This window comes from Limanda limanda, chromosome 21 (assembly GCF_963576545.1).
Source record: "Limanda limanda chromosome 21, fLimLim1.1, whole genome shotgun sequence".
Taxonomy (NCBI): domain Eukaryota; kingdom Metazoa; phylum Chordata; class Actinopteri; order Pleuronectiformes; family Pleuronectidae; genus Limanda; species Limanda limanda.
The window spans coordinates 13,405,986-13,432,399 of record NC_083656.1 but is presented as its reverse complement, the minus strand read 5'-3'; the positions used below and the strand labels follow the sequence as shown (position 1 = coordinate 13,432,399).

The following is a 26,414-nucleotide window of genomic DNA, read 5'->3' as shown; positions in this document are numbered from 1 at the left end:
AAGAAAGTCAGCTATCGTGACCAAACCTGACCCAAACCCTAATATCATTTCAAAATTGTGTGTGTGCGTGTGTGTGAAGGGTGGGGGTGCAGCGCTGCCGTCTCTCTACTGTGTGTTAATGTTCAGACTCACACGGGCCAGTGACTGCCTGTAAATTAATCATTCATTCCACTCTGTCTGTCTCCCCACACTGACACACTTTAGGCCTGGCTGTCCTGCCCTGCTTATTGTGTGCCGGCTCACACACACTCTTTATTAAAAAAAAGAAAAGAAAGGAAGAAAGAGTGTACCACAGGCCAAGAGGTGGTGTTATATGTTAGAGGGATGTCTGTGTATTCCAAAATTTAATGATCACGATGAAGCGCGGAGCGGAAACTGAGCTTTAGTGACCTTTGTCATTAAAGATCCGCGATTATTTTATGTTTTTTATGGGCTCAGTGTGCGGTTACTGCCACACACATGGTTCTGCTCCGATGCTGCCCTGCACCCACAGAAACTGTCTCACACACACACACACACACACACACACACACACACACACACACACACACACACACACACACACACACCCACACACACACACCCCTGCCTATGTGCAGATTGTGCGTGATGCATTATGGGATCACTGAAGGAAGGGGGCACATTGATAAAGTCTGGATCTACTGTAGTTCTAAGAAACATGAACTATGTGGGAAAGGGTGACAAACCCAAAATCTGAAAAATCGAAAAGGCTTTCAATGCTGGATGTATTAAATCTAATATTTCTATAATAAGTAGAAACAACAGTTATTTCATAGCATCGGAATTTGCTCAACCCCTCACTACTAATGTGGAGCCTCCTTAGAAACACACACACGCCCTCAAGAAGAATCCCCTGCACACAATAGTTTGGTCCGAGCCTCTTGAATTATTCACTGTCTGTTGTAGTCGCAGGCTTTTGTTTAACACGGGACGCGGATCACTTAGCCAGGTTGAGTCCTCCTGAATTATGGATGCCCCTTGTTTGTTGGTGCTTGTTTACTCTGGACTCGTGCACTGAACTGGAAATTGTAATCTGGTTAATCCTCATTGAACCTTAGTTACAGTAACTCTTATGGTTTAATGATTGAAACGCATTAAAAAACAGGCCATTACTCAGTGGATCCTTTTATGGAGCCTCAGGCCGTATTTCTAATGGTATAATGGGCCGGAGTGTTTTTTCGGCGTATTGACACACATTTCTCAAGTGAATATAGACGACAGCTCGGGCCCAGATCCCAATCAGGAATATGTACCAATAACCGATAATAATTATCATCAAAAGTTCCGGGAGCAGTACAACGTAGAGGACTCACTGTATAGTGGAAAATATGGTTAATAGTAAGTGATTTTGGATTATTGACATGTTAGTTAAAGGTCATAGGAGCATGGTAGAAGTAGCTCAAATATATAAATAGCTATAATATCTATTGATAAGGGATAGAACATTTAAATAGTTTGGTAAAATAATGAATTATGATGATGAATTATGGAAAAATTCATTAATTGGTTAAAAAAGCTTTAAAAAAGTAAAGAGTAAAGGGTTAATGGTTGATATTTGCAGGTCCTGCCACTTTTAGAGATAGAGATTATGCAAATGTTATCAGCCTGACGTCAACATTGACTTTTCTATTGAAAACAACCTATGGACTTGTATAAATGTGTATAAATGATAAAGCATCCAGTTCCAAATCATTTCATTTGGTTCAGTAGGAGGAGTTCATGCCTGACAGGTGTCTGACGATATGTCTGTTAAAGGTCTACATGAAGCATTCTGTGTCTGACCTGTTGACTGGAAGACCCCGGGGTTGCACTGACAGTACCGAGAGGCAAACGCCTCCATCATCCGGTCGATCTTCTGGGCTTCGCCCGGCAAACGGAAACTCCACAGGAACTGCCTACAGACAACAAGGAGAAGAGGGGGGGGGTGTCAGGGTTTCACTTGGTGTCACTGCTGTAAACGTTTTATTTTGGTAAGTCCCTCCACTGACCGTAGAGCTTGGACCAGGTTGAGGTCGGCAAACTCGTGCAGCTCCACAAAGGCCGACAGCACCTTGAGGTTGAAGTCATCTCTGGTGGACAAAAAGAAAAATGAGAATTTTTTTTTTCCATTATTGTTTTTCTGTTAAGCTATTTTCTTGAAGAATTTCCAAGAAAAATTAAACTATTCAGGATCCCCCGAACACAACGTGAACCCAGAAGAAAAACATATTCCCCCCTGAAAGCTTTTCTCAACCTGAATTCTTTTTGCTCCAGCATTCCTCTCATGTTCCTGGCCTGATTCATAACTTATGCTGAGCGGGTCTGGAAGCAATTTAAACAGCTGGCCCGTGCTGGATGTTTCTCCACACCGAATGTGTGTGTCTGATGGATAAAACAACTTAAAACAAAACCACAGCGGCTCTGTTTTTCCTTCGAGGTTTGTTTAGGTATCAGAGGGGTTTTAGGCGGAAGAATCAACAGCCGCTCTCGGGCTGCGGAATCTGCTTCTCTGATCATGTTGGTGTTACGTAAAGCTCCGTGATCCTGTACCTTCTTTGTATTGTGTAATGTTCAAATTAAAGCAGGACTTCTCAGGCTTTTATGTTTTGTGTGGAAACGCTGAGGAGAGTACAGATAATGCTGTTTTACAACAAACTTGCATCGCAATAACATCTCGTGTTATTTGGAGGATGACTTTGGGTTTTTTACTTCTCCTCTGAGTGTTTATGACTGAGCCTAATGAAACACATTATTTCCTATGAGGATTATACAAGTTATTAAAATTGGCCTGCCATGCGTAAAGGTGAAATAAAATATGCATATATATTGTTGGGGGTGAGGTCCTGAGTGACCATCAAACAATTGGTTGTAAATACTTGAGGCCTACAAGGCCCAGCTGAAACCAGTTCAACCAGTTTCAGTCTTAATTCACACCTTCTCTAGACAGCCTGGAGCCTCGCCTTGGTGGGGGAAGCATGTCCTGAACCCCCACTGTGCCCCCCCCTCCAGCAGGCCCTGGTGGGGAGATGTTGCAGGCCGCTCTGCAAAAACCTAAATGAGACTCTGAAACGCCCACTGAGGTCGAATCCCCGCCCACTAAGGACGGGACCCTGACATTCTCATTGGATGAGAGCCAACTGAACCCTATGACCACTTCCTGAGGAAGCAGGAAGTCCTCAGGTGGTATAAGAGTGCTGAGGTCCCAGAAATCTCTCTCTTCACTCCGATGCTGATGTGACAACGGGACCCCCCCCCCGGGGTCCCACCAGTTAACCCAGCAACTTAAGGAGGCAACTAACTCCTTTCTCTTTCTCTTTCCTCCGATGCTGACGTTCCCATCAGGCCCTTTCGGGTCTGTCCAGAGGTTCCAGCAACTTAAGGAGGGAACTGCTTTTCTCTTAACCTCTCTTCACCCAGATGCCCCAGCAACAACAGAACGGGTTCTACTAGTTAACTCGATCGAAACAGGAAGTGCCCCGCTGGACGGACTCCGACACTTCCATAGACTTTACTTTTTCTTTTTTCCAACGATCTACAAACGGCTTCAAACCAGCCGTCCCCTGCAGAAGCGCGACGTTCATCCCGCTGAGGAGTAAGAGGCAATCCACTCCGTTCCTGTAAAACAGCACGTTCTCCGCTGTTACAGAAGAAGACGAAGTTTCATTCCGTCAAGGCAGCACGAATAATTCGCTTCCTTTTCCGGTCCAGCGGCCGAGCCCGGAGCTCCGCTCGTGAGAGAAACCACGTGATTCACTGGCCCCCGACACATTCGCGCCGAGTCGCAGGCACATCGCGAGGGTTGTACAGTAAGAGACTTGATTATCTGGGCAGATGTTAGTTTTGATACGTAGCATATTGTTTAATATTTGATTGTATCTGTTGCGAGACCGCTGAGTCTCATTGTTTTAGCCGGCTACGACGAGCCGCTACTTCCGGTTCATTTCCGGGTTTTGTGTTAGTGGTTGAGCTGCGAGGAAAGCCTCCAGCCACGCTGTTAACGTCTCTGTTAGTCTGCGGTGAGTTTACCGATCAGAACCTCAGCCCACAACGTCCGCTTTGGGCTGAGTGGTTAAATCACTGTTAATCTATCTCTGGCGTGTTTTTAAGAGCTTCTTTGAACTCTCCTTACATGTCTTCTCTCTCTCTCTCTCTCTCTCTCCTTCTAAACCGACCTATACACACTTCTGACCTGTATTTATAATACAGGTCATGTCACATAGTTAAATCTATGCTTAGAGAGGCTGAACACATCTGGAAACCATTCGGCCCCAAAGCCAAGCAGAGATAAGAATTCTCTTTGTCTAAAATTTCCTTTGTGTAATTCATGTGACGACCACCAGTGTGCGCTCCGGCCACATGGTGTCATTAACATATTCTCCATTTTGGATAACGTTAAGTTAAACCCACCATTTTGAGTCTATTATTGCCACGCCTCCGCTCTCTCTCTCCTCCCATCCTGGCTCTAAATTCATAACGGCTCTGCCATCTTGTTTTGTAGTCAATCCGCCATTTTGAGAGTATTTAGGCCTTGATTCCACGAATCATGATCGGCCTCCATCTTAGATGTGATGTCACTACGCGTCATCGCCACCCCCCTTCTTTTTCTCTCTCTCTCGCACACACACACACACACACACACACACACACACACACACACACACACACACACACACACACACACACACACACACACACACACACACACACACACACACACATTGATAGACACAGACACACACACACAGAGACACATAGATGGACCAGAGGTTACATGCGTGTTCTAAATTGTGATAAGCTGCTGTTGTTATCTTTGAAATATGGGAGTTTGTTAAGATGATGAATCATTAAATAACACTAACTTTATTTCACACACACACACAGACACACACACACAGAGAGACACTTTGACACAGACACACACACACATAGAGACAGACATACATAGGTTGCCGCAGGTTGTCCATGTATTTTCTGAATTGTGATAAGTGCTGCTGCTGTGTTTACCTTTGAAATATTGGAGCTTGTTAAAATGATAAATCATTGAATAACATTATAACTTTATTTCCCCTTTTTAATAAATACTTTTGTAATTAAAGTATCTGTAGTCTGTGATTATTTGTGCATATGTATGTGATTGCAGCTGGATTATGATCGCCTGTGCTCGAACTTAGAAGCCTTCACTGTTTATTAAGTAATCGTTAATATTAAAATATTGACATTATTAATTTGACATTTATCATTATGAGACTGATAATTATAGCTTGACATCGTTGGCCCCTGGGAAACCAGGGTGGTGCCCCCCTTTCTCAATTATTAATATAGATAGTATTATTCTTAAATTGATAATTTTATTGTTTTGACTAATTATTTTCATTATTCTTGGTTGATAACCTTATCATTGTTAATTGATAGCTTGTACTTTCTAATTGATAATTCCTATTTTCTCATTAGTGGTTTTATTGTTATTTGATTACTGATCATCTTCAATTAATAATTTAATTATTTTTGATAGATAATTTTTATTATTTTAATAATCATATTTCATGATTATTAATAATTAGCCAACGTCAGGTCTACTCCTATTGCACAACAATATATATATATATATATATACTGTATATATACTGTATATATAGGTGTCTGTGATAACAGTGAGTGTGAGCATGTGACAAACAAGGGGGAATTACACAGGAACAATAAACAGGTATGCAACCTTCATCAACACACCATCTATCTATCTGTCCATCTATCCATCTATCTATGTATCTATTTCTCTGTTCATCTATCTATCCATCCATCCTTCCATCATCTATTTATCTATCTATCGATCGATGGAACTATCCATCTAACCATCCACCCACCCATTGCACTCTCCCACTGTCTCTCTCTCTCTCTCTCTCTCTCTATCAATCTTTTTATCAATCTTTCTATCTATTTATCTTCCTTCCTTCCCTTCCACTGTCTTAGCCTCCCTCCCATCAGTAGCTGCCTTGTACCCCGCACCTCCACGACCCGCCTCCCCCCCCTCTCTGTGTAACAATAGGTTCCTGCTCCTTGTAGAATCTTAATTAGTGATAATTACTGAGTACAAATTACTGAGCCTGTGTTTAGTGTGATTTCCAATGGATTGGTTCCCTCTGAATGATCCTCAATGAATAAAGCCAATTGCCAACAAGAGGACTCCCCAGAGCCGTCCCCTCCCCAACCTTCACTTAATCTTCATTCAGCGTACATGCGGGCCTCATTGTTTCAGCCCCTGGAACTAAATTAATACAGACTGTAGCAGATGGTAGTTCCTAAAAGGCCAAAGACATTTATTCAATTTGATTATTTTAGGGATGAAACAAAAAACAGTTTCATGGTACACCGTTCTCCATTAACTATCATTAAGTCCATGTTTGATTACAGCTCTTTGAAAACATCATGGTGAATACTTTAAGCAGCTGTCTTCCAGACGCAGGCGCAGCGTGTATATGAAAACATGGTGGAAGGCAGCGACAGCTTCACTCTTATCATTTCGTCCAGTTGAAATGGAGCAGTGCAACAGGCAGCCACTGGGGGCAGTGTCGCCAGTAATTCAAGTGTGACGACCATAAGATATTAGAAAGAATCAACAATGGTGGTGCGCAGGTAGATTAAAAAGACGATAGCCGATGAATTTCAGTCAATATTTTCCGCCTCTTTTAATCTCCACACAGACTGTTTGCCTGGGGGCGCCCGAAGACTGCTGATCTGTGATTGGTCGAGCTAGAAACGGAGGCAAGAAGGCTTCCAGCACCAAAATGCTGAATATCGAGATAAGTCCAATATAAAATCCAATCGTTGTGCAGCAGAAGTAACATACTTCTTCGTATTCAAGTCATTTCTTGGGCTCATTGATTGATTCAGTGTGAATTCTTCCTCATATCATGTGTTTAACTACCCTCACCTTCATCTCAACAGTCGTTTGACTTTATAAGACATTCACTGTGGTACAGCTGCAGGACGGTCGGGCCAGAGATCTGAAGAGCGGCTTGGCCCTTTTATTACCACTTAGAAGTTCACGTGGCTGAACCATGACAAGTCACACGCACGTCCTCTAAGATTCATTTTGAGGGGTGGGAGGGTGCAATCAATTTTCTCCCTTATTAACCAATTAATCCGGCCCATAATTCCTCTCTCTAATCACAGAGGGGGGTGTAAATCAGAAGGGAGGAGGGCTTCCTGCCACAGGCTGACTGATGCTCTGTCTTACCGTTCGCCTAAGTAGTCTCCAATCATAGTCTTGTTGAGGCCCTCGCCTTTGTAGAGGAACTGGGAGACGTCTTCGGGGGTGTGCTGCAGAAGGTCGTTCTCCACCAGGAACTGAATTCCCTGGAGAGGAAGAGGACAAAAGATTCATTTAATTCTGAGGCTACAGAGACACTGAAGGGTGTTTTGATTTATAATGAAAAATATGAGGCTTGTACAGGACTGTCAAATAAAAGGAAAACGAAGAAACGTACTTTCTTTGGGTCCATGTTGAATTTCTTCCGACCCATGGCGATCTGTTTGTTTCTCTGGGTTGTTTTACTGCAACACAAAAACGTAAATGCAGAGATTTTATTTTTAAATTATAAAACAATCGGACCCCAAACACAACAACTCCATTTTATTTATAAACATAACTGAGGAGAATATTTCCTGCCTGTGTGCTCGTGCTTGAATCTAAGACAATAAAAAACATGTGCACACAGAGACAAACTGAAGAAAACGCTGTGTGTAGAGTTTTAATATCTGTAATGCAGATGGGTGATAAAGTGACAGATGAGACGACAAAGCAGGAATGACCTTAGGAGACCTAGGGAGCACTCACTTTATTGATTTACATTGACACATGTTGGATATTGACTGTCATTGTTGGTTAAATAGCTTTCCCCTTTTGAGTCGGTGTGTGTGTGTGTGTGTGTGTGTGTGTGTGTGTGTGTGTGTGTGTGTGTGTGTGTTTGGTAACTGACACTGAGGTTAAATGACTGTCTGTCAGTGGACACATTTTGACAACCGCCCAGGACGCCATGACCAAACTCTGCAGGTGTTGCGATGTACCGGGGGTCACAGGTTAATTTAACACATACACACATCCAGCAAGGTCTGGTTGTGTGTATTCAACCCTCTTCCCATGTTTATCTACTTAATTCATATCTAACCTGCAGACATTTACAACAGAGAGCACCATGGTGATCTAACTGTCTTTGACAACTAAGAAAACAGTGAGTCGACTATGAGCCATAATTCTACCGGTGCTATTACGACTGAGGGTGAAAACCAATATGTGTGTTATTTAGCGCTCAGGAGGTCAAAGTCCTTCTGCATTTATTAAGGGATTTGTGGATTTTAGTCAAATCTTTTAAATTCAATATAACATATGGTTAATTATTTTTAAAAAATGGAAATACGTTTTCATCTCGTGTTTATTTGTAGTGACCCACAACATATTAATTGCTGCTAAAGAGTAGAGGACTCTGAAACAGCATTCAGACTATCATATAAAGACATGCCTTCAAATCAGTAGGAAGATGTGAACAAAATCTAAAGTAATATATGATCATCTACACAAACTACATCCATGCAATAGACTTACCTCTCTCCGACACACGTCAGCTGCTCGATCTCCGTCATGACCTCTGCGATCTCGAACTTCAACCTCTGCGAGAAAAGAGTGATACATTCCTTTCTTTAGGTCAAAGCGGGATAAAGGTCAGAGAAGCTTCATGGTGTGAGACAACACTATATATGCACTGTGGAGAAGTCATCACTTTTATTGGAGCAAATTGAGTGTGAAAAGATAAACTGTGGGTCAATTTGCATTATGTTCAGCATGCAAATAGACCTGACCGGCTGCAGAAAAAGATTCGAATTTAAAATTCTAAATGTCTTCACATGAAATTGATCGATAAAAGCCGTACATTGCACCACTAATGATCGGAAGCTCTCTAAGATAGGGCTTCTCATGTTTCCTGGATATAAACTATTTGCTCTTATGTCCACGCACCTCAATATCATCGAGCAGCTCCCTCTTCCTGCGTCGGATGTTTGACAGCTCATCCCTCTCCTCCATGGACAGATCCTCGGGAACTGTAACACACGATGGGGGAAAACACAGCAGAACCTTAAGTCTCATTTGCACGCAGCTCATTCCGACAAAACAAAATGGAACGTGACAGAAAAAGGTAAAGATCACAGTGCGAGTAATAGGATTGCTAAAGATGAAACAAAATTCAATCTGGTGCTGACGAGTTCTTCAGGGAGTTCACAGCAGAGATTGAAGATTCGTCCTCCCACATACAGTGAAGTGACGGGAGTATTAGACAGTTTTCACCTTGTTCTGCATCACTAACACATATCAGGAGCCTGCGTGTTAATTAACAAGAGAAAGAGATGAGAGGGGGGTGTTTATTATTCCAATTAAAAGGGTTTTTCACTCCTTCTCTCCACTAATAAGAGCAAGTTTTCTTTAATTACATGTACTTTAACATGACCTAGAATCCTGATTCCAGAGAGGTTTTTTACACATCCTGGCAAACGTCTCTCTCTCCGCTGGGTGCTCCCAACCATCTTTCTCTCTCCGTCTTTCCGTCTCAATCTTGTTTTTCAATCTTTATTCCTCTCTCTCGCCCCACACACGCGCTTTATCTCTCAGTCGTCTCCGTCTTCCTGACGCACAGAGAGCCAGGCAATCTCGTGTCATTAAGCCAGCTTAGAGGCAGAACGCGTGTATCTCTGCGAAGAGAGATATAAAAACATCACTTGTTATTTTGCCTCGCGGGCGGGAAACTGCGCCAATTAAAGTAAAATAAGGTCACTGGGCTCAAGAGGAAGCATTCATCCCACTTTGAATCCGACAGCTTGTAGGAAGAGTTGCGTTCAGGGGGCGCCAACTGTTGTTGTAGATGGTTTTCAAATTAAAAATGAGACAAAAAGGCATTTCCTGACCTAGTTATGTAATTCTGGAGCGCTGTGATGAGGAGCAGGTAAAAGGGGGAAGAAAACAGCACAGGGGTTTCGTTTGTGGGCCCTGTTTTTAATAGACAACAACAGAGGGGGGTGCAAAGTATGAAAATAAAGACGTTAATTAGTGTTGCTAACCTCTGGCTTAATAGTGCCTTGAATGTGGCGTTAGAGAAAATTAGTGCTCCTACAATGTTCCCATGTTGTTTTACAATACCTCAAAACTTTTACCCGAGGAATGTTTTCAGCTATTTCTGGCCTACATTCACATGTAATTGAATATAAATAGGAATTTGTGTTCGTCCATCTGTTGTGCAGGATACCAGTGCTAACCTCTTAACCTGCTGAGATTTAAGGGTCAAAACTTAATCCATTCCTCTTGTATTTGCTTTTTTTCACCATTTCAAAGACTGGCCCGTTGATAAATATTACAAAACATTATTACAAAATGTAATATTGAAAATAATAATCATTAGAGAGACCCATTATAGTTTGCAGAGAGGATGATAACGTGCACACAGCAGACAGCTTCATGTTTTCTGTTTGCCTGAGGCCATGCATTAGCTAATGGAGATATACACTGAGAGCAACAATGCAGTGCATGATTACAATCTTCATTCATTACTAATCTAATGAAACAGAGAGGATGGCCCCTTTAATAAAAGCCCACCACCATTAACAACAAGACATTGCTATTATCCTCTAATCCAGTTCTCTGTTTCTGGCTCTACTGCAATATAGAGTCTATTTCAAATTACATATTTGAAAGTAGACAGGACTTCAACATCTCTGTTCCAGTAGATAATCTTGTTTAGTGATGGGGGTCCTCTACAGAGGTGGTCCACCAATTACATGATTAACACACAACCCCCCATCTGACCTGCTTTGACGGAGTCAGGAAATGAGTTTAGAGTCTTTAACAGGCACAGAGGGAATCATGGGGCAGGAGCTGGGCACTATGTGAAGATTGGCTCAAACCAAACACAGCCACGCTTGATTGGAAATCTACAAAAATCAATTATGGTGTGAGTCATTGCTTCGTAGTGAAGAGAAAGACCGAGGGTTGCCTCGTCCAATTGGAGGGCAGCTGTAGGTGGTGAGCCGATACATTTGTGTGAGAGCTAAATGTGCAGAAAAACTGGACTGGATATACATTTTAACCTCTGTGACTTCTAAAAGGAGAGCTCAGAATCCCCCTGTATTGAGTGGTGGGTTGACAGAGTCCAAAGGGTTTAAACTCCAACATGTGCGCCACAGAAAAAAAAGAAGCTCCAGTAATTCCCCCCCTCCCCTAAAAACAAAATCCCTCAAAATCTACTTTTAGGAGTAAATCCTCTGCCGCTCTTCACACCCAAAACTAACAACTGTCCCCGACCACCCACTCAAAACCAGAGGCTTTAACGCCACTTAAACTAATGCAGGGGGCGCTTTTGGCACCATCACCAGTCTGCATGAGTTTCATAACTTGTACCATGTTTATTTTGGGAGCGAACAATAGAAGCCACATCATAAGAGAGAGAAAAAATGATTTTCCAGGCCTTGAGAGCTGATTGGAGGACGCTCCTCCGACCAGTGTTCCCAGCAGTTGTGCAGCAAAAGCAGCCAGGTACCCATGGAGCTCTGAGTGAAAATCCCACGCTCACTTACCACTGGCTCCGGTCCTAGTTTTCACCGACTCGTATGTGTGTGTGTGAGAGAGGATTTGTGCAGATCCACTGGATTTAAACTTGCGACTTTACCCGCTATGATGTCGTTTAAAGTGGATGAGCTTTGGAGGAAAAAAAAAACGATAACCCTGTTACCCTGCTTGGCCCTGCAGCACAATGGAACACATGCGAGGAAGCAGGAAGGCAAAGGGAAACTTCCTCTGGATCCAGACTCTGATGTGAAGCCTGCAACCCCCAATCCCTCTTAACTGTGGACGGAGATATGCTCTGCATTACAGCCGGGGTCATGCAGACAGACAGACAGACACGCATGTGGATAGAGCCGCACATGGGCGCGTACACACTGAGGCCAGCTGGCTCTAATCCCACAGTCACCCTCCCCACCGCTCTTTAAGCCCGATACGAGGCGGATGTATAACAGCATACACACAGATGTTACCTCCAACTCGTCGCTGCCTGACTTTAACCTACTTTGCCTCAGTGGTAAAATAATGTGACAGTACCAGTAGAGAGTCGGGTGAGGCTGTTTACAGAGGCACAGAGCGGGAACCGTGAGATGTTGGCACGAAGGCCAATGGGAAGAGGAGGAGGTGGTGCACACAGGACTTAACATGCATGTGAGAAAAGCTACTTTGGGACAACAAGTGTCAGGTGGACACGGCTGAGAAATCCATCGTATTATAAAATTCAATCGAAAACCGGGTTAATGTTCAATTGACCAACGCAAGTATGATAAATATCTAATATTGCTTGCATATTAGATATTACGGGATAGGGAGAGGCGGTGGACTAATGGCAGAAACTTGGACTATGGGCAGAAAAGGTCTCTGGTTCGTCTCGGGTTCGTCTCCACGGAGAAACAACAAAAAGACGAACCTGGATTGATCTGTCCAAAAATCCAAGAGGATTCTCCCTACCCTGTCTAGTGCCCCTGAGCAAGGCACCTTACTCCCCCAACATCTGCTCCCCGGGCGCCGTACATGGCTGCTCACTGCTCTGTGTGTCTGGCACCAGATGGGTTAAAAGCAGAGGTTAAATTTCCCCTTGCATGAGTGTGCCTGTGCATGTGTGTGGGATAAATAAATGTATCTTAATCTTAATATGATACAGAATTTGCAATTTAGCTTAAAAAATTATACTAAATTCACAATAGCTGTTGCCGGTTTCATGCTGCTGCATTCAGACTGTATGAATTTTCTAAAAATGTGTTTGGTGCGCCGTGCCGCAGCCTGTTCAGTAATAATTCAGGAAACAACAATCCTGCCCCTCGCGTGAGAAGGCCCATTCGGGGGAGCTAATATCGCTTTGAATTTTTAACTACCTCTAGGATCACGAGGAGAATCTGGGGCTCGGGGAGCTGATGAGCCCTCACACTGATTGCTCTGGTTAATCTGCAGTTTTGGGGAGGGACCTCCTGCTGAGCGAGTGCATTTGCGCGAGTGTGCGGTTGCATAGGAGGTGGTCTGCGTACCGTGTCCGCCTTATACGACACATCTGCTCGGCATCAGCGCTATGTCAATATTTGATTCGACGAACATGGCGTGTAGGATCTGAGGGGCTTCATCTGCCATATGCTGGTGGCCAAAGTAACTATAATCTGATGATTTGATCGGTCTGAGAATGAGCTGGATGGATGCTGTTTCTTCTGGCGTCCGGGCAGGATGAGGGGCTTTCACAGGCTGAGTGCGGCCCAAGTAGCTCAGTGTTCACTCAACGCAACAGATCTCAAGATGATTGTCCAGGTTTTAGACACAAATTCCAGGGAAGTTGTGAAAACCTCCAGTTTCATATTACTTCTATTGTCTCACGGTGCTAAACATATCCATTAGATAAGCAAAAGGCAGAATATTGGTGTTATAGTATTTGACTTTCCTTTAACGTCTCTGGAATGATGGACATGAACATGACAGTTCCCCAAAAGTCAAGCCCATAAACCCCACCTCCTCCGTGTTAGTTGATGGAACATGGACTAAACTAAACTGATGTTTGTTGAAGGCAAATTAAATAAATATTAAAATGTTATTCAATTCAAAACAGGCAGAAATGTCCTGATTGACAGCTGAGTCAGCTCAGAAATTGGTTCCAAATGAAAAAAAACCCAAAGGAAGTCAACACCTGTATCCGGGAATAATGTAGCTTCATGTAAAACCTTACAGGCTCTGTCTAGCTCTGAACCATCAGCAGATAAGGATGGAAGACATGGAAGTGGAAAATACATTTTGAAAGGACGGTGGGATTATTTCCTGACAGACACCTCTGCTGCTTCCTGCGGGTGTCGGGTGATTGACAGGAAGCTGAATGAAAGCGATGGTTTCTCTGATACGAACACAGCCACCTCCATAATTGTGATAGATATCTGGCTTGGGAGCAATTTCAAAATCTGTATCAGGTGCCTGTTATTCTATGCAGAACAATGAGGAAGAGCAAATAAGTTCTGATATCTGTGTACAGGATGACAATGTGCAGATACCAGCGGAAATATGGAAAATCTGAGTCAAACTGGACGACTGGCACAAGCTTGAAAATGTCCAGTGAGCCGCTGTGTGTCCGCCTCCGGCCCGCTTGTCCAGGATGTTCCTGTGATGCTTGTGCGCCTGCCTGCAAAAACACTGACTTTGGCCGAGCACCGTGATCCCATTCACAACCAGAGCAGAGCAACCTTTGATCAGAACATCTACAGAAACCACCCACAACGCTCACAGGATTGCTCCCTCTTCGTATCAGCTCCATGTTCGCGACAGTTCCTTAAAGAGGGAGCATGTTAAATCTCCACCTGCCCCATGTCCTACTGGATGAAAAACACTTTCCATTAAGAGCAGTTCTGTCCTCGCACGAGTCCATTAGGTGCCGAAGAGAAAATATACACTTCGTCCTGAAAATGAAAAACGCAGGAAATGAAATGACAGAGAGTGCCAGGACATTTTATTCAGGTGAGAATGAGCCGGGGCGGTGGCGTGATTCTTCAGCACCAGGAAGCCAAGAAACATACGTCTACTCTGAAGCCTCTTTCAACCACACCCCCCCCCAATTCTGTCTGTATGGTCAGCTGGAGCCTGTTTTCTCTGAGCTCTCCCTCCACCGAAATTAGGTGTGGATTACTCGAACACAGTACATCTCCGCTGGCCTAAATGTCAGTCTGTGTTCCTCCCTGTCTCCCGCTCATTTAATTTGCTGAGCCTTTTGTCTCCCATCTGCTCTCCGTCTCGCGCTTAAAGGCCTTCCCCTCCCGACAGCTCCAAGCAATAACTCCAGCCAAAGCGGACCTCTACTCACAACAGAGGAGATGTTGTCTTTCTCACAGAGGGCTACAATTTCTCCTTTTTCCACTTACGCACTGACACACACTGCCATGGAGATGGGAACACGTCGGGAAGCCTCTCCCCAGTCTCGCTCTTAATCAGGTCCATATGTAGTCCCAACACTTAAATAGCCCAGTTTGTTACCGGCTCAGACGCTGCACATCATGCGCCAGCCGTGTCTGTGTTTGTGTATTTGTCATGCTGAGTGTGGTATACTGTTCTGTGTGTATAATCTTCTAATGTTGCGCCACAAAACCCATAATCTTGGCAGTCAAATTGAATTTCTGTTCTTTCCAAATCATCCCTTAAGCCTTTAAACAACACAGCCAGTCTGCCGGGTCAACCAATGAGATTGTGAAGAGTACATTTTAGCACATTTTGGGGAATCTGTGTCGACACACACAGAAGAGACACATTTTGCCTAAACCGTTGCTTGCGTTGCTTTCAGGCTCCTGAGATGCTGTAGGGCATTTGGAGGTAAACCCAACCAGCTGTTTTTATACCAGAGGGAGGATTCTTTCTCCCGCTGGCTGTTTAAAACATGTACATAGCACATGTTCACATGCAAGCAAAGTTTTTTCTTTTTAAGATTTAGATACAGTCATTTTTATTTTTTTTAAACAATAGGGCAATTAAAGCCAAAACAATAACTACTGCTACCAGCTGATGCCATATAGAAACAGTGTGGCACATAATACAACACAACACAACATAACATAACATAACATAACATAACACAACACAACACAACACAACACAACACAAGGCAACACAACACAACACCACATCCCATCACGTCATATAAAAGGTGGTGTTAGACGCTATATATATTTTAAACCTTTGGCCTGTGCACCCTGCACGTCTCCAGACAACATACAGACACAAACAACCATTCAGACTCACAGTGGATTTAAAGTCACCAATCAACCTAAGCCCAGTCTGCATGTCTTTGGACTGTGGGAGGAAGCCGGAGTCTCCCCAGAGAAAACCCACACAGACACAGTGAGAACAAGCAACACGGGATTCAAACCCGCCCAAAACTCAAATATATTGAGTTCAGTGACATAAATAAAGAATAAACCAGAATATATTTATTTTTTTTGCAGACTTAATCAATCATCAGAGTAGTTAGTTACTGATGAATTCTCTGCTGATTGACTAATAGACTAATCATTTCAGCTCTAATATGTTTAACTCTGCTTGAAGCACATCTCCAGGGTGACATTAGACAGATGAAGCATGCAGATGCAGAGAGAAACAGCTGCTTGAGCTCCGCTTCATAGCTGTCCGGCCTTTCAGCACCAGCCACTTACTTCCATAGCAGCTCCAGCTCGCCCCAGAGTGACTATCTGATGTGCTCCCACACACTCCACTACAGCCACAACAAAGACTGCACCTCAATCACACCAACTTCCCCCTCTTAACGACTAATCCCCCTCAGAACTACAGTCCTGGCCGCCAGTGAAACGACGCCCACAGTACCGTGTGTTGATTCAGGCTACCAGAGGCTGGGTTTCATGTCTGCTGCGGTGGATGTGATGAACAGTAACTGCATAGAGTCAGACGTTCATTAAGTTAGAGGATTTTTTATTTTTCATGCACAAACTTTTCTCTCTAGTGTTGTTTTCATACATGAACTCCGTAGAATGTCTGCAGAATTGGGTCCCGACTTTCTCCATAGTCTGCTTTTGGAGAGGCGGTGGACTAGTGGCAGAAACTTGGACTATGGGCAGAAAAGCTCTCTGGTTCGTTTCTGGTTCGACTCCACGGAGAAACAACAAAAAGACGAACCTTGCTTGATCTGTCCAAAAATCCAAGAGGATTCTCCCTACCCTGTCTAGTGCCCCTGAGCAAGGCACCTTATTCCCTCAACATCTGCTCCCCGGGCGCCGTACATGGCTGCTCACTGCTCTGTGTGTCCTGCACCAGATGGGTTAAAAGCAGAGGTTAAATTTCCCTACAATTGCATGTCTGTGCTTGTGCATGTCTGTGCATGTGTTTGGGACAAATTAATGTATCTTAATCTTTTCACACATGAACAATGCAGGAGGAAAAATCTCCGGAGCGTTCAGGTGAGGGCGGTGCAGCAGGCAGAGGCGGGATGTAATTTATTAATTCCGCCGCGGAGATCGTATGTTTTTGTTAACAGCACATCGACACCATCATTGGCTCTTATCACCAAAAGCTCTCTTGAAATCTGCGTCCCACTGACATACGAGATCCAGAGAATTGTCATCAACATGCCCACTCGCTTGCAGTGAATCCTGCAGAGGATCTCCTGCTGGGGGCTCATTCAGACATTCCCCCGGAGGTCTAACTAGGGCGCCGGCGGGAGAAACTCCGCCGAAAGTCTGGAGCGTCTCACGTGGACATTTGCGATCTCACATACAACCCCTCCAGAGAACGTCTGAAGATTATCCAGAGTTCAGCGCATGTCTGAAAGCAGCTTAAGGGAGATATTTCATCGCAAAAGAAAAGCAATCAGACGGCCAACGTGTGTGCGTTCATCCTCCAGCACCAATAAAAAGCCCACGCAGTCAAAACATCAGTGCTGCAGTCGGATACTAATTGTTATTTTAGCGCACAAACTCACGCTCAGGCTAAAGAGAATAGAAGAATTAAAGGAAAGGCCTTTCCCACTCAACTTTCCCACGGCCAGGCGGAGAGAAGAGTGCTGATGGACACGTAGAGGGGTTATCAAGACACTGACACAGGAAACGTGGTCAAGGAAACTTCGCAGGACACCAAAACCAAACACTTCTGCACTCTCACTTTTGTTGGCGTCCGTACCTGCGAACCCAACCACACGTTTTGTCGGGGAGGAGTCTCATGCAAGACAGACGCCTCCATTCAGGCTGTAAAGGTGCAGGGACATTTCAGAAGGTGAATTAAGTTCATTCCAGTGTTTTAATACCCGAACACTCAAAACAGCCATTTAACTCAGCCAGTTTATCCCTTGACAGAAGCATCGTAAAAAAAAAGGAGCGAAATCCAAGAATGCCAAGTGTTTAAATTCATGGCCTCCCTCCAGCCGTTCAGTGAACCGCCTCGCAGCCAGTTTCTGCCCCTGTGTTCTTTCCACTGCTCGTTCAAGCTATACAATGACGCTAAAAATAGACACATGAGTAATAAAAAACACTTAGGTTTTTCAGGCCTGTTGCTGATTTTCATCCATTTTGAGGCCAGGCCCTGTCTGCGCTGTGGCATGTTAGCTGAGCACAGGAGCGCCAACTCTAATGAGTGAGCGCAGTAAACTTGTACTCATGAATTCCATGCTATACAGATGAGTCCAAGCAATAACAAACAGTGGCTTGGTTAATATGTTTCATTCAGAGATGTTGCAAGTGAATAAGGATCCTACAGCATGTGTGAAAGTTCAGGGATTCTGCAAGTTCAATTTAAGACTTCTGAAGATCATAAGAAATAAAAATTTGAATCAGATAAGATGGAATATCACAGTCCCAGAATTACTTACGGTTCCTAATATTTGAAAATACTAAACCCTGGAAACACCATGTTATCTCCCAAACTACAGGCAGAGACAGAAGGTGTCAAAAATGTGTTTCACAGCCAAGCAGAGTGTAATTAAAAAAGATTCTGGAGGTTTTTAGACTTTTCTCTCAGTACTTGACTGGTCATGGTTGTAGTTTTATTACAAGGAGTTAATATCTATACCGTTGGGAAAGAACTACAACTAGGGCTACGTCGTAGCAGTGACGGGCCCGAGCACACCCATTTTGAAGCCTGTTGCGGTCGGTGGAGAGAGCGATCAATGACCAAGCGCACGTCTCCGCATTGCGTGCGTTTTGCGCACTGCGGTAAGGATAAACACTTCACTTCCTGCGTGTCATGCACTGCTGGACCACGCTCACTGTTGGGCTTTGTAATCCAGCCCGCCGAAATTGTCCAAATAAAAAAAAAAAATTAAATTTAAATTAAAAAAAAAAAAAATTGAATTTTTTTTTTTTTTTAAACTAACAACTTAGTAGCACTTAAATGGCACGTACTTATAGCACTTTGTAGTTTTGCTTTATTTTTTAAGAAATCGTACTTTCTTGATTCTTGTTCTGGGTTTCAACCCTCGGGGTGGAATGCACTTATTGTAAGTCGCTTTGGATAAAAGCGTCAGCTAAATTAAATTTGCCTTCACTTTTTCCCTTTGCCATGTGAGCCCTTCTGTAAAATGAGAGGATCAAGGAAACAATAGTGGACGAGTGCCGAGTGTTTAACACACGAGTCGACAACAAAATACTTTTTCACTGAAGTCCAATCGAAGGCTGTATGCCTGATATGCCGAGAAACTGTCGCAGTTTTCATGGAGTACAACATCAGCCGTCACTTTGCTACGAAGCATGCTAACTTCGCTAGCAAGCAGTCAACGCAAGAACGGGTGGGTGCAGCTCAGAGGTTGTCGACTAATTTACAGACTCAGCAACATTTTTTTTCACAGACAAACTGCGATTAAAGAGTCTTCTACCAAGGCATGTTTTTTGGGGGGCATTCGAAATAGCAAAGGCTAGCAAGCCTTTCTCTAAAGGCGAGTTTTTGTTAAATGGCCTTGCAAATAAGTGCTTTGCTACTTGGTAAAGGCCAAATCCTTTCATGTAATGATTTTTCCATGTCATTTATATTAGTTCACAAAAACACTCCATCCATCTGTTCCTGGCCCGGCCCCTCTGTCAAATTTTAGAACCCATTGTGGCCCGCGAGTCAAAATGTTTGCCCACCCCTGGTCTACCCCATCAAGTTATACCCCATAGTGAAAACTTTATCTAAATCGAATTTAGTTTTAAAACCAGGCTTACCTCCTTTTGGCAGTAGGTGGTGCTATCGCTATCACTATACTAGACTAATAGATCTGTTCAAGTCAAAAACACTAATTTCTCTCTTCAGATCGTATAAATCTTTCATCTTTGCATAAGACATCAGAGGATTCTTACATCACTGACACTGTGACATTAAAAGCTAACTTTGCGTTTTTCCGATTGCACCACCAGATTTTTTTTTTGTCTAGTCATAATACACCTGGGCTATGATTTTTGTGAAGATCGGTGGAAGCTAACTGAGGGGATTTTCCTTAGATGGCGCTGTTGAGCCATTTTGCTAAGCCCATTTCAAATTACTCCACAATACAATTACTTTTAGGGGTTCTGAATTTCCTGCAAACTTTGGTCAGAATCTGAGCATGTCTAGGCCCTGAAAAAGGCCAAAAGGGAAATACAAATCCTTCAAAATACAATAGGGCCTCCCACCGTAGGTGCTCGGGCCCTAACTATACAAACTATGCATGCAGCAAACGTTTACCGTATTATGACCTATATTAAATACCATTATTCCACTGATGATGTCACTCTCGGCGATAACAGCTTTTGGACCTGATACAGCTCATTATCACGTCAATGTACTGTTTCAGTTCCATGAGAGAGGGCATGTGGGAGCATTAGCTGATCATATACCATTTCTTAATCCGACAGTATCATGGCATCTGTTGGCTCCTCCGTTGTTCTCAGATTGGCTCACTGGCGCAGAACAAATTATAGCCCCCCCATATTTGAGCATATGTTGCACGCATGCCGTACATGCAGGCGTGCGAACACGGTCCCTAATGTACATGCATGACGATAATGTGCACAGTTCTTGCCGTGCACCAAAAAGCAAAGCTCAGCCTATGACCTACAAACACTGTGAGCTGAGAGGTCCCCAGATATGGCTTTGACATATATTTCATTCACAGTCCCTGGGTTGTGTTAGCAGCACATCGAGGTGTGCATGGGAGCAATGTTAAGCGATCCGTGCGTGTGTCTGTGAACGTGGGCTCTCGATGAGTTTAACATTTATGGTAAGTTATTTTAATGATTCACACACTGCACATAGCTGCACACACTTTATCTGAGCTGGTGTCGCATGTTTGATCACCAGACGCTGTTCCTCTGCATGTGCTATCCAACATCCCGTCACAGGATTCTGTGTTTCTCTCCATCTGGCCTCATCTGTGAGAAGTGCACTTCCAGCACATGCAGTCATTTCATTTGAGAAGGGCACAGGAAGTCACAAATTAACAAAGAGGATAAAGGTCCAATCCAGAATAATATTAATCTCAACAAGACTCTGCAACAACTCTTAGATCAGGACGACACACTGAAACCATCCATCCATTATCTATACCACTTATCCTTTGAAGGTTGTAAGGGGAGCTGGAGCCAATCCCAGCTGACATTGGGCGAGAGGTGGGATTCACCCTGGACAGGTCGCCATACAGAGACAAACAACCATTCACACCTAAACTTAATTTAGTCTCCACTCAACCTAATCCTCCCCATTGTGCATACAGTCTTTAGACTTTGGGCAGAGCTGGAGAACCCGGAGAAAAATCATGAAAACAGGCAAACTCTACATAGAAAGACCCCGGGCCTAACTGGGATCTGAACTGGGAACGTTTTTGCTGTGAGGCACCACCGTGCAGCCCACCATACTGTCACCTCTTTCCTGCAACACACACAAATAAATGAGATGCTGTTTCTGCAAAGTCAACATTTGAACCACGGTAAAGAGCACCAAAGTGTCCAAGAAAGACTTTTTTACCGAATATATTTTCCCCAAAATAAACTGTTATTTGATTTGAATGTTATTTACATTACCGCAGACAACACTATAACATTAAAACAATACCTCCTTAAGGAAAATACTCTTTTGTAAGTCATAACCCCTGGACACACAGATATAAACTATGAGTGGTCCAGGGTCCTTCTCACATGAACAAATATCCTCTCTCACATATATTCACACTATGTATCCTGAAAAAAAAGTGGAAGTGCAGACAAGGGTCTGTCCTGGGTCTTCTAATCTCTAACAGTTAAACTGACAAACTGTTATCAGACTATATGGCCTTTTGTTTACACTACACTGCCTTCGAGGCCTTCAGCCCCACAGGGCGGTTTTGGATTATCTGCTCAGAAGCATCCTGTGTGTGTGTGTGTGTCTTTGTGTGTGTGTCTGTGTGTGTGTGTGCATGTGTGTGTGCGCTTCCTCCACTGCTGCTGTCATATCGTGAAGCTGCAGCCGCCGTGTGTGAGCAGTAATCCAGGTGAAACATGCAGCTGCACAGACTCAGATCATTCAGCTTTATCACAGAACACACTGTCGGGACTGTGGCATCCAATATTCATTTAAAACATTCAGTTTTTCCAGATCACCTTATCATACTGAACCTCCATCAATAGAGAGATTGTATATGCAATTAAAAAACAAAGATATAAAAATAATAACAATAATAATAATACTTTTAAATATAAAGTACAAAGTGCTGCACAGCAAGAACACAAATAGTTAAAAGAAATAGAGGGAATCCCATAAATAATAATGGTATAATCTCAATAGGAATAAAAGTCCAATGATAGCCTGGCACGTTGAGTAAATTCAAGGAAATTCCTTTTGTAAGAGTGTGTAATAATGGTATTTATATACATACTGCACAGTACAATAGATGTCAATAGATGGAGAATTAATTGGCACTAACTTTTGTTATGATTCTTCATTTTAGTCAAACAATATCTGCTGCTTTTTTTAGTCATATGACAGGATATCTCTGAGACTGGATAGACAGCATTCTGAGAAGTTAAAATAAACATTTTTCATAAACAAATCCATAATGAAAATAAATTTCAGCCATATTCCTCTTTTTATAAAAAAGGACTATAATATTTCGCATTACTTTGAGATCTTAACATATTTTGTAGTGCCTCAACCTCTTGTGGTTTACAGGGACATTTTAGGGACATGTTTCGATGCATATGGCTGGTAGGTCTGTCTGCTCAGCCCGCCAGTCACATGTCTTATCATTTCCCACCAGTTTACAGGCTTCACACAGAGCAACCAGATAGCGAGAGGAACTTCAAAGCCTCACAGCAAGACATCAAACGCATGGAAAAGGTGATTGCATGAAGGGAAAGAGCATTTTTCTCATCATGTCTTCTGCGTTTCTTCACGTGTCCACGCAGGATCGGACAGATCCCTCTCACCTGGGAGCAGACAAGCTGACCTGCAGCCCTTTCGAGGTGTATCCCTCCTTTATGAACAGGTGTTACAACCGAGTCCGCTGTGTTTTCCTCGGTAGGTCAACACCTCGGACGTGATATATACCTCCATCTGCTCCCATCCCTGCCTCACACTCATCCATCCACACCATCCCTTCATCCCTGGCACACAGTCGGGCTGAACTAGGGAGAACGCTGGGAGAAGAGATAAAGAAGGATAAAGCAGCCTCACCGTGATTCTCCTCATCCATGTTGGTTGTAGCGGTGGCTATCCGATCCTGGAGAAGGTGGTACTGTGGGGTTTTCGTCAGGAGACGGTCGCAGCCGGTGTGGTGCTGACAGACAGACAGACGGACGGACAGGGGGGGGGGGGGACGTGGAGCGGTGTCAGCGGCGGAATGAATAGAAAAGCATCATAGAGAATAGAGAGGAAGAGGAAGTGGGTCCGAGGATCCAGGGAGGGCGATGGAGGATTCAGAGGCGTGAGACGGCGGCGGCTCTTCTCCTCCTCTGCTCCATCCTCAGCTTCTCCGTCTGCATTCACACTGCAAGCCGCGGTGACGTCACGAAGCCACGCCCCGTGCCCCCCCCCCCCTCCCAAACACACACAGAAACACACCGACACACACACACATTCTCCCTGACTGTACTGACATTAACTATATAACCACAACGTGTCTAACTCATAGGTTGTATAGAAATGGAACCCCCCAAAAAGGGAAGCCAAACTCTCTCGATGGCCACCTGGTGGCTGGCTGCAGTACAGGCAGAGATAGGCAGTATCTCTATTACTTGTATTTGAAATACGTATTTCATTACTTTTGAGTATTTAGTAATTTGTATTGGATAGGGCCGATACAAAATCTAACGTAATTTGTAAGAAAATACTTTAGAGTGGAGTAATTTTGTATTTAAAATACTCAAAATACTTTCTCCACGAATCAAAAAACAGTTCTTCTACGACCTTCAGAAGGGAAAAACCCAATTTGTGCAATTATGGTAAGGCTTCGGGTTTAAGGCTAGAGTTAGGGTTAGGGTTATGGATAGGAAGGTTGTAGAGACTTAGGTAGGCTCTACTCCCACTAATGCAGGCACTCCCGATCTATTGGTCCCATCCCCAAGCTTCTACGACCTTTGAAAAGGAAAAACCCGATTGTGCAGTGATGATAAGGTTGGCAAATTGTGAGAAAGCGGAAAATTAAGAAAAAGTATTTCCTATATTTTAAAAATACATTTTGATGTACTTTTGCCAATCTCTGAGTACAGGTCATAATTCTCCATGTTGGCAGATGTGACATGGACTAAATAAAAAATATAAATGTAAACATCAAGTCAATTCTCTCATAGATGAATCTGTCATTTTAAATACTACTATTTGCGGTAATTTGGGCTTTGATTTGTTATTTGATGCTATAAAAACGGAGTAAAAAGTTATCAATCAATCCAATTTGATTTGTATAGCCCATATTCTATCGTGGATCCAACCATAAATCTAGACTCCGGCTCAAAATGCAAATCCAATCCAAGATGGCGATGTTTGCACATGTGACATTTTGGCTAAATTTCTGGATAGTGGGAGGAAGAGGCAACGCATCGTCCATCCTTATACACAGTCTTTGGGAGAACGCTAACCTTAGCCCAGCCACACGTTACCGTGTACATTTCTTTTTTATATATTTATGACTTAGATGACGATCAGGTCACCAATTGATGCAGAAAACTAAGTTTTTCCAAAGGGTTTACAGACTTTTCCTACAGGTTAACAAGGAAATATCTGTGTTATTGGTGCTTCTCGGTCTCTGACCTCATACACCCGGCCCACACTCGTCATTGGTGATGTTATCATGATTACACCTTCAAAAAGCTCAGAACCAGCATGTATACTTCCTGCCTGTCCCTGTTTATGTGAGCTCATGCATTACTACGGCTTTTCCAGGGAAGATCCCAGCCACACCAGGAGTGATGTACTGACTGGTGGAATATGAAGGACCCAGGATGCAGTCAGAAGTTCAGGAAGGGAGTTGTGCTGAGGACTCTTTGTGCAGCAAAAAAACAGGGGGACAATGGAGGAAAGTTACAGGAAAGGAAGTGATGTGATCGACACGCCCTCCTCCACCCTCACAGTGTTATGAAATCTGATCTGATCCATGTCAAGGGGCAAAAATTGGCCTCTGGTCCCCCATTGACCCACACACTTCCCACACACTGCGAATTGTGTATTTATCCTTTCGGCTCCATGTTACCATTTACTACACCAAGCCGGTTGCAGTCTTCACAAGTTTAATTTTGTAACTGCAAACCACAGTAGCTCAATATAAAATAATAAAGATGCTGAAAAGAATCTTTACCGACAAGGAACCTATGTTATCATCAGGGCAAGTCAGCAGGATTACACAAAAACTAGCCGATGGATTAGCCAGGTGAAAGGATGTCGTATTTGTCAGGAAAGAACCATTTAAGTTTTGGTGCAGAACTAGATCAGGGATAAATCCAGGTAATAATTCGTGAATCTTAAGAATAAAATCAGACATGTTTAGGGGACTGGTGTTTTTTTAGCAGATTTAGTGAATTTAAATGTAGTTTCATGAGGGAGTGGTTGGGCCCTGGCAGAGGGATGCATTCTTCTAGGTCTTCTTTTGTGGTGCAATTGTGGTGATGGGAGTCTGGGCCCCTGTCGTCAGTAGCCCCCTTCGCCCATTTGGTAATCCCACCCTGAATGTGGGTGGATACAAAATTGGAAGCGGTTTTATTTCGTATAAAAGTCTGCATGCTTTAAAAATAGACTTTTGTTAGAAAATGATGACTTTTATTTGCTCAAATGGAAATGAATTAATAGTATCAATTTGGTTTGTTGCTCTCCTCTGTGTGTGAGCTCAATACTTCTCTGTTGAGGTTTTAAGAAAAGCTTAACCTCTGCTACAACAGCAACATGATCTGCTCTTGTTTATCTCACTAACTGGAGACAGCATCCATACTAATTGGCCAAAGAGCATAAAATAGCAGTTTTTTCATATATTCTCATTATATATTTGAATTCCTACTAATTATATGGGATGTTACAAAATATTCAGAAAAATGTTGGATTTTCCTGTTCATCATGAAAAACTCTGCCTGTTATGCAACAAGTGTGGAGACAATAAGGTGTAAACACAGGACGTGTGCGCATTGTCTCAAACAGCAGGAATTACTTCAGTCTTACTGGAAATAGTGGAGCAGAAAAAAAAATTTTCCAATCATTGCAACAATACTAATGATATAATAGCCCTACAAGTACACGCATGTTCAGTTCCGTGGGGAAAGGATGAAATGGGCAAATCTCATATGGTTGCCGTGGTTTAATTACCACAAAATTTAAGTGTCATGCAGAGTTTTAATGTCATCATCTGATCACATGTGACATTAGGGATCCAAACGCTGCTCTCTCCAGGGACATAAATACTGAAAGAGCC

At 43.3% G+C, this 26,414-nt stretch overlaps 1 protein-coding gene across 1 annotated transcript in view; it reads right to left on the bottom strand.

Annotated features, from left to right (window-relative positions):
* Nucleotides 1-23,300, bottom strand: part of LOC133027682 (cytohesin-3-like) — a 36,903-nt gene extending 13,603 nt beyond the window's left edge. Inside the window, exons 1-7 of the mRNA XM_061094755.1 lie at nt 23,198-23,300; nt 9,011-9,093; nt 8,600-8,664; nt 7,485-7,551; nt 7,235-7,353; nt 2,010-2,090; nt 1,804-1,916 (exon numbers count right to left, since the gene is read on the bottom strand). Of these exons, the coding sequence (XP_060950738.1) occupies nt 1,804-1,916; nt 2,010-2,090; nt 7,235-7,353; nt 7,485-7,551; nt 8,600-8,664; nt 9,011-9,093; nt 23,198-23,216 (547 nt within the window). The 5' untranslated portion in view covers nt 23,217-23,300. The remainder of the gene's footprint in view (nt 1-1,803; nt 1,917-2,009; nt 2,091-7,234; nt 7,354-7,484; nt 7,552-8,599; nt 8,665-9,010; nt 9,094-23,197) is intronic.
* Between the last annotated feature and the right edge of the window lie 3,114 nt (nt 23,301-26,414).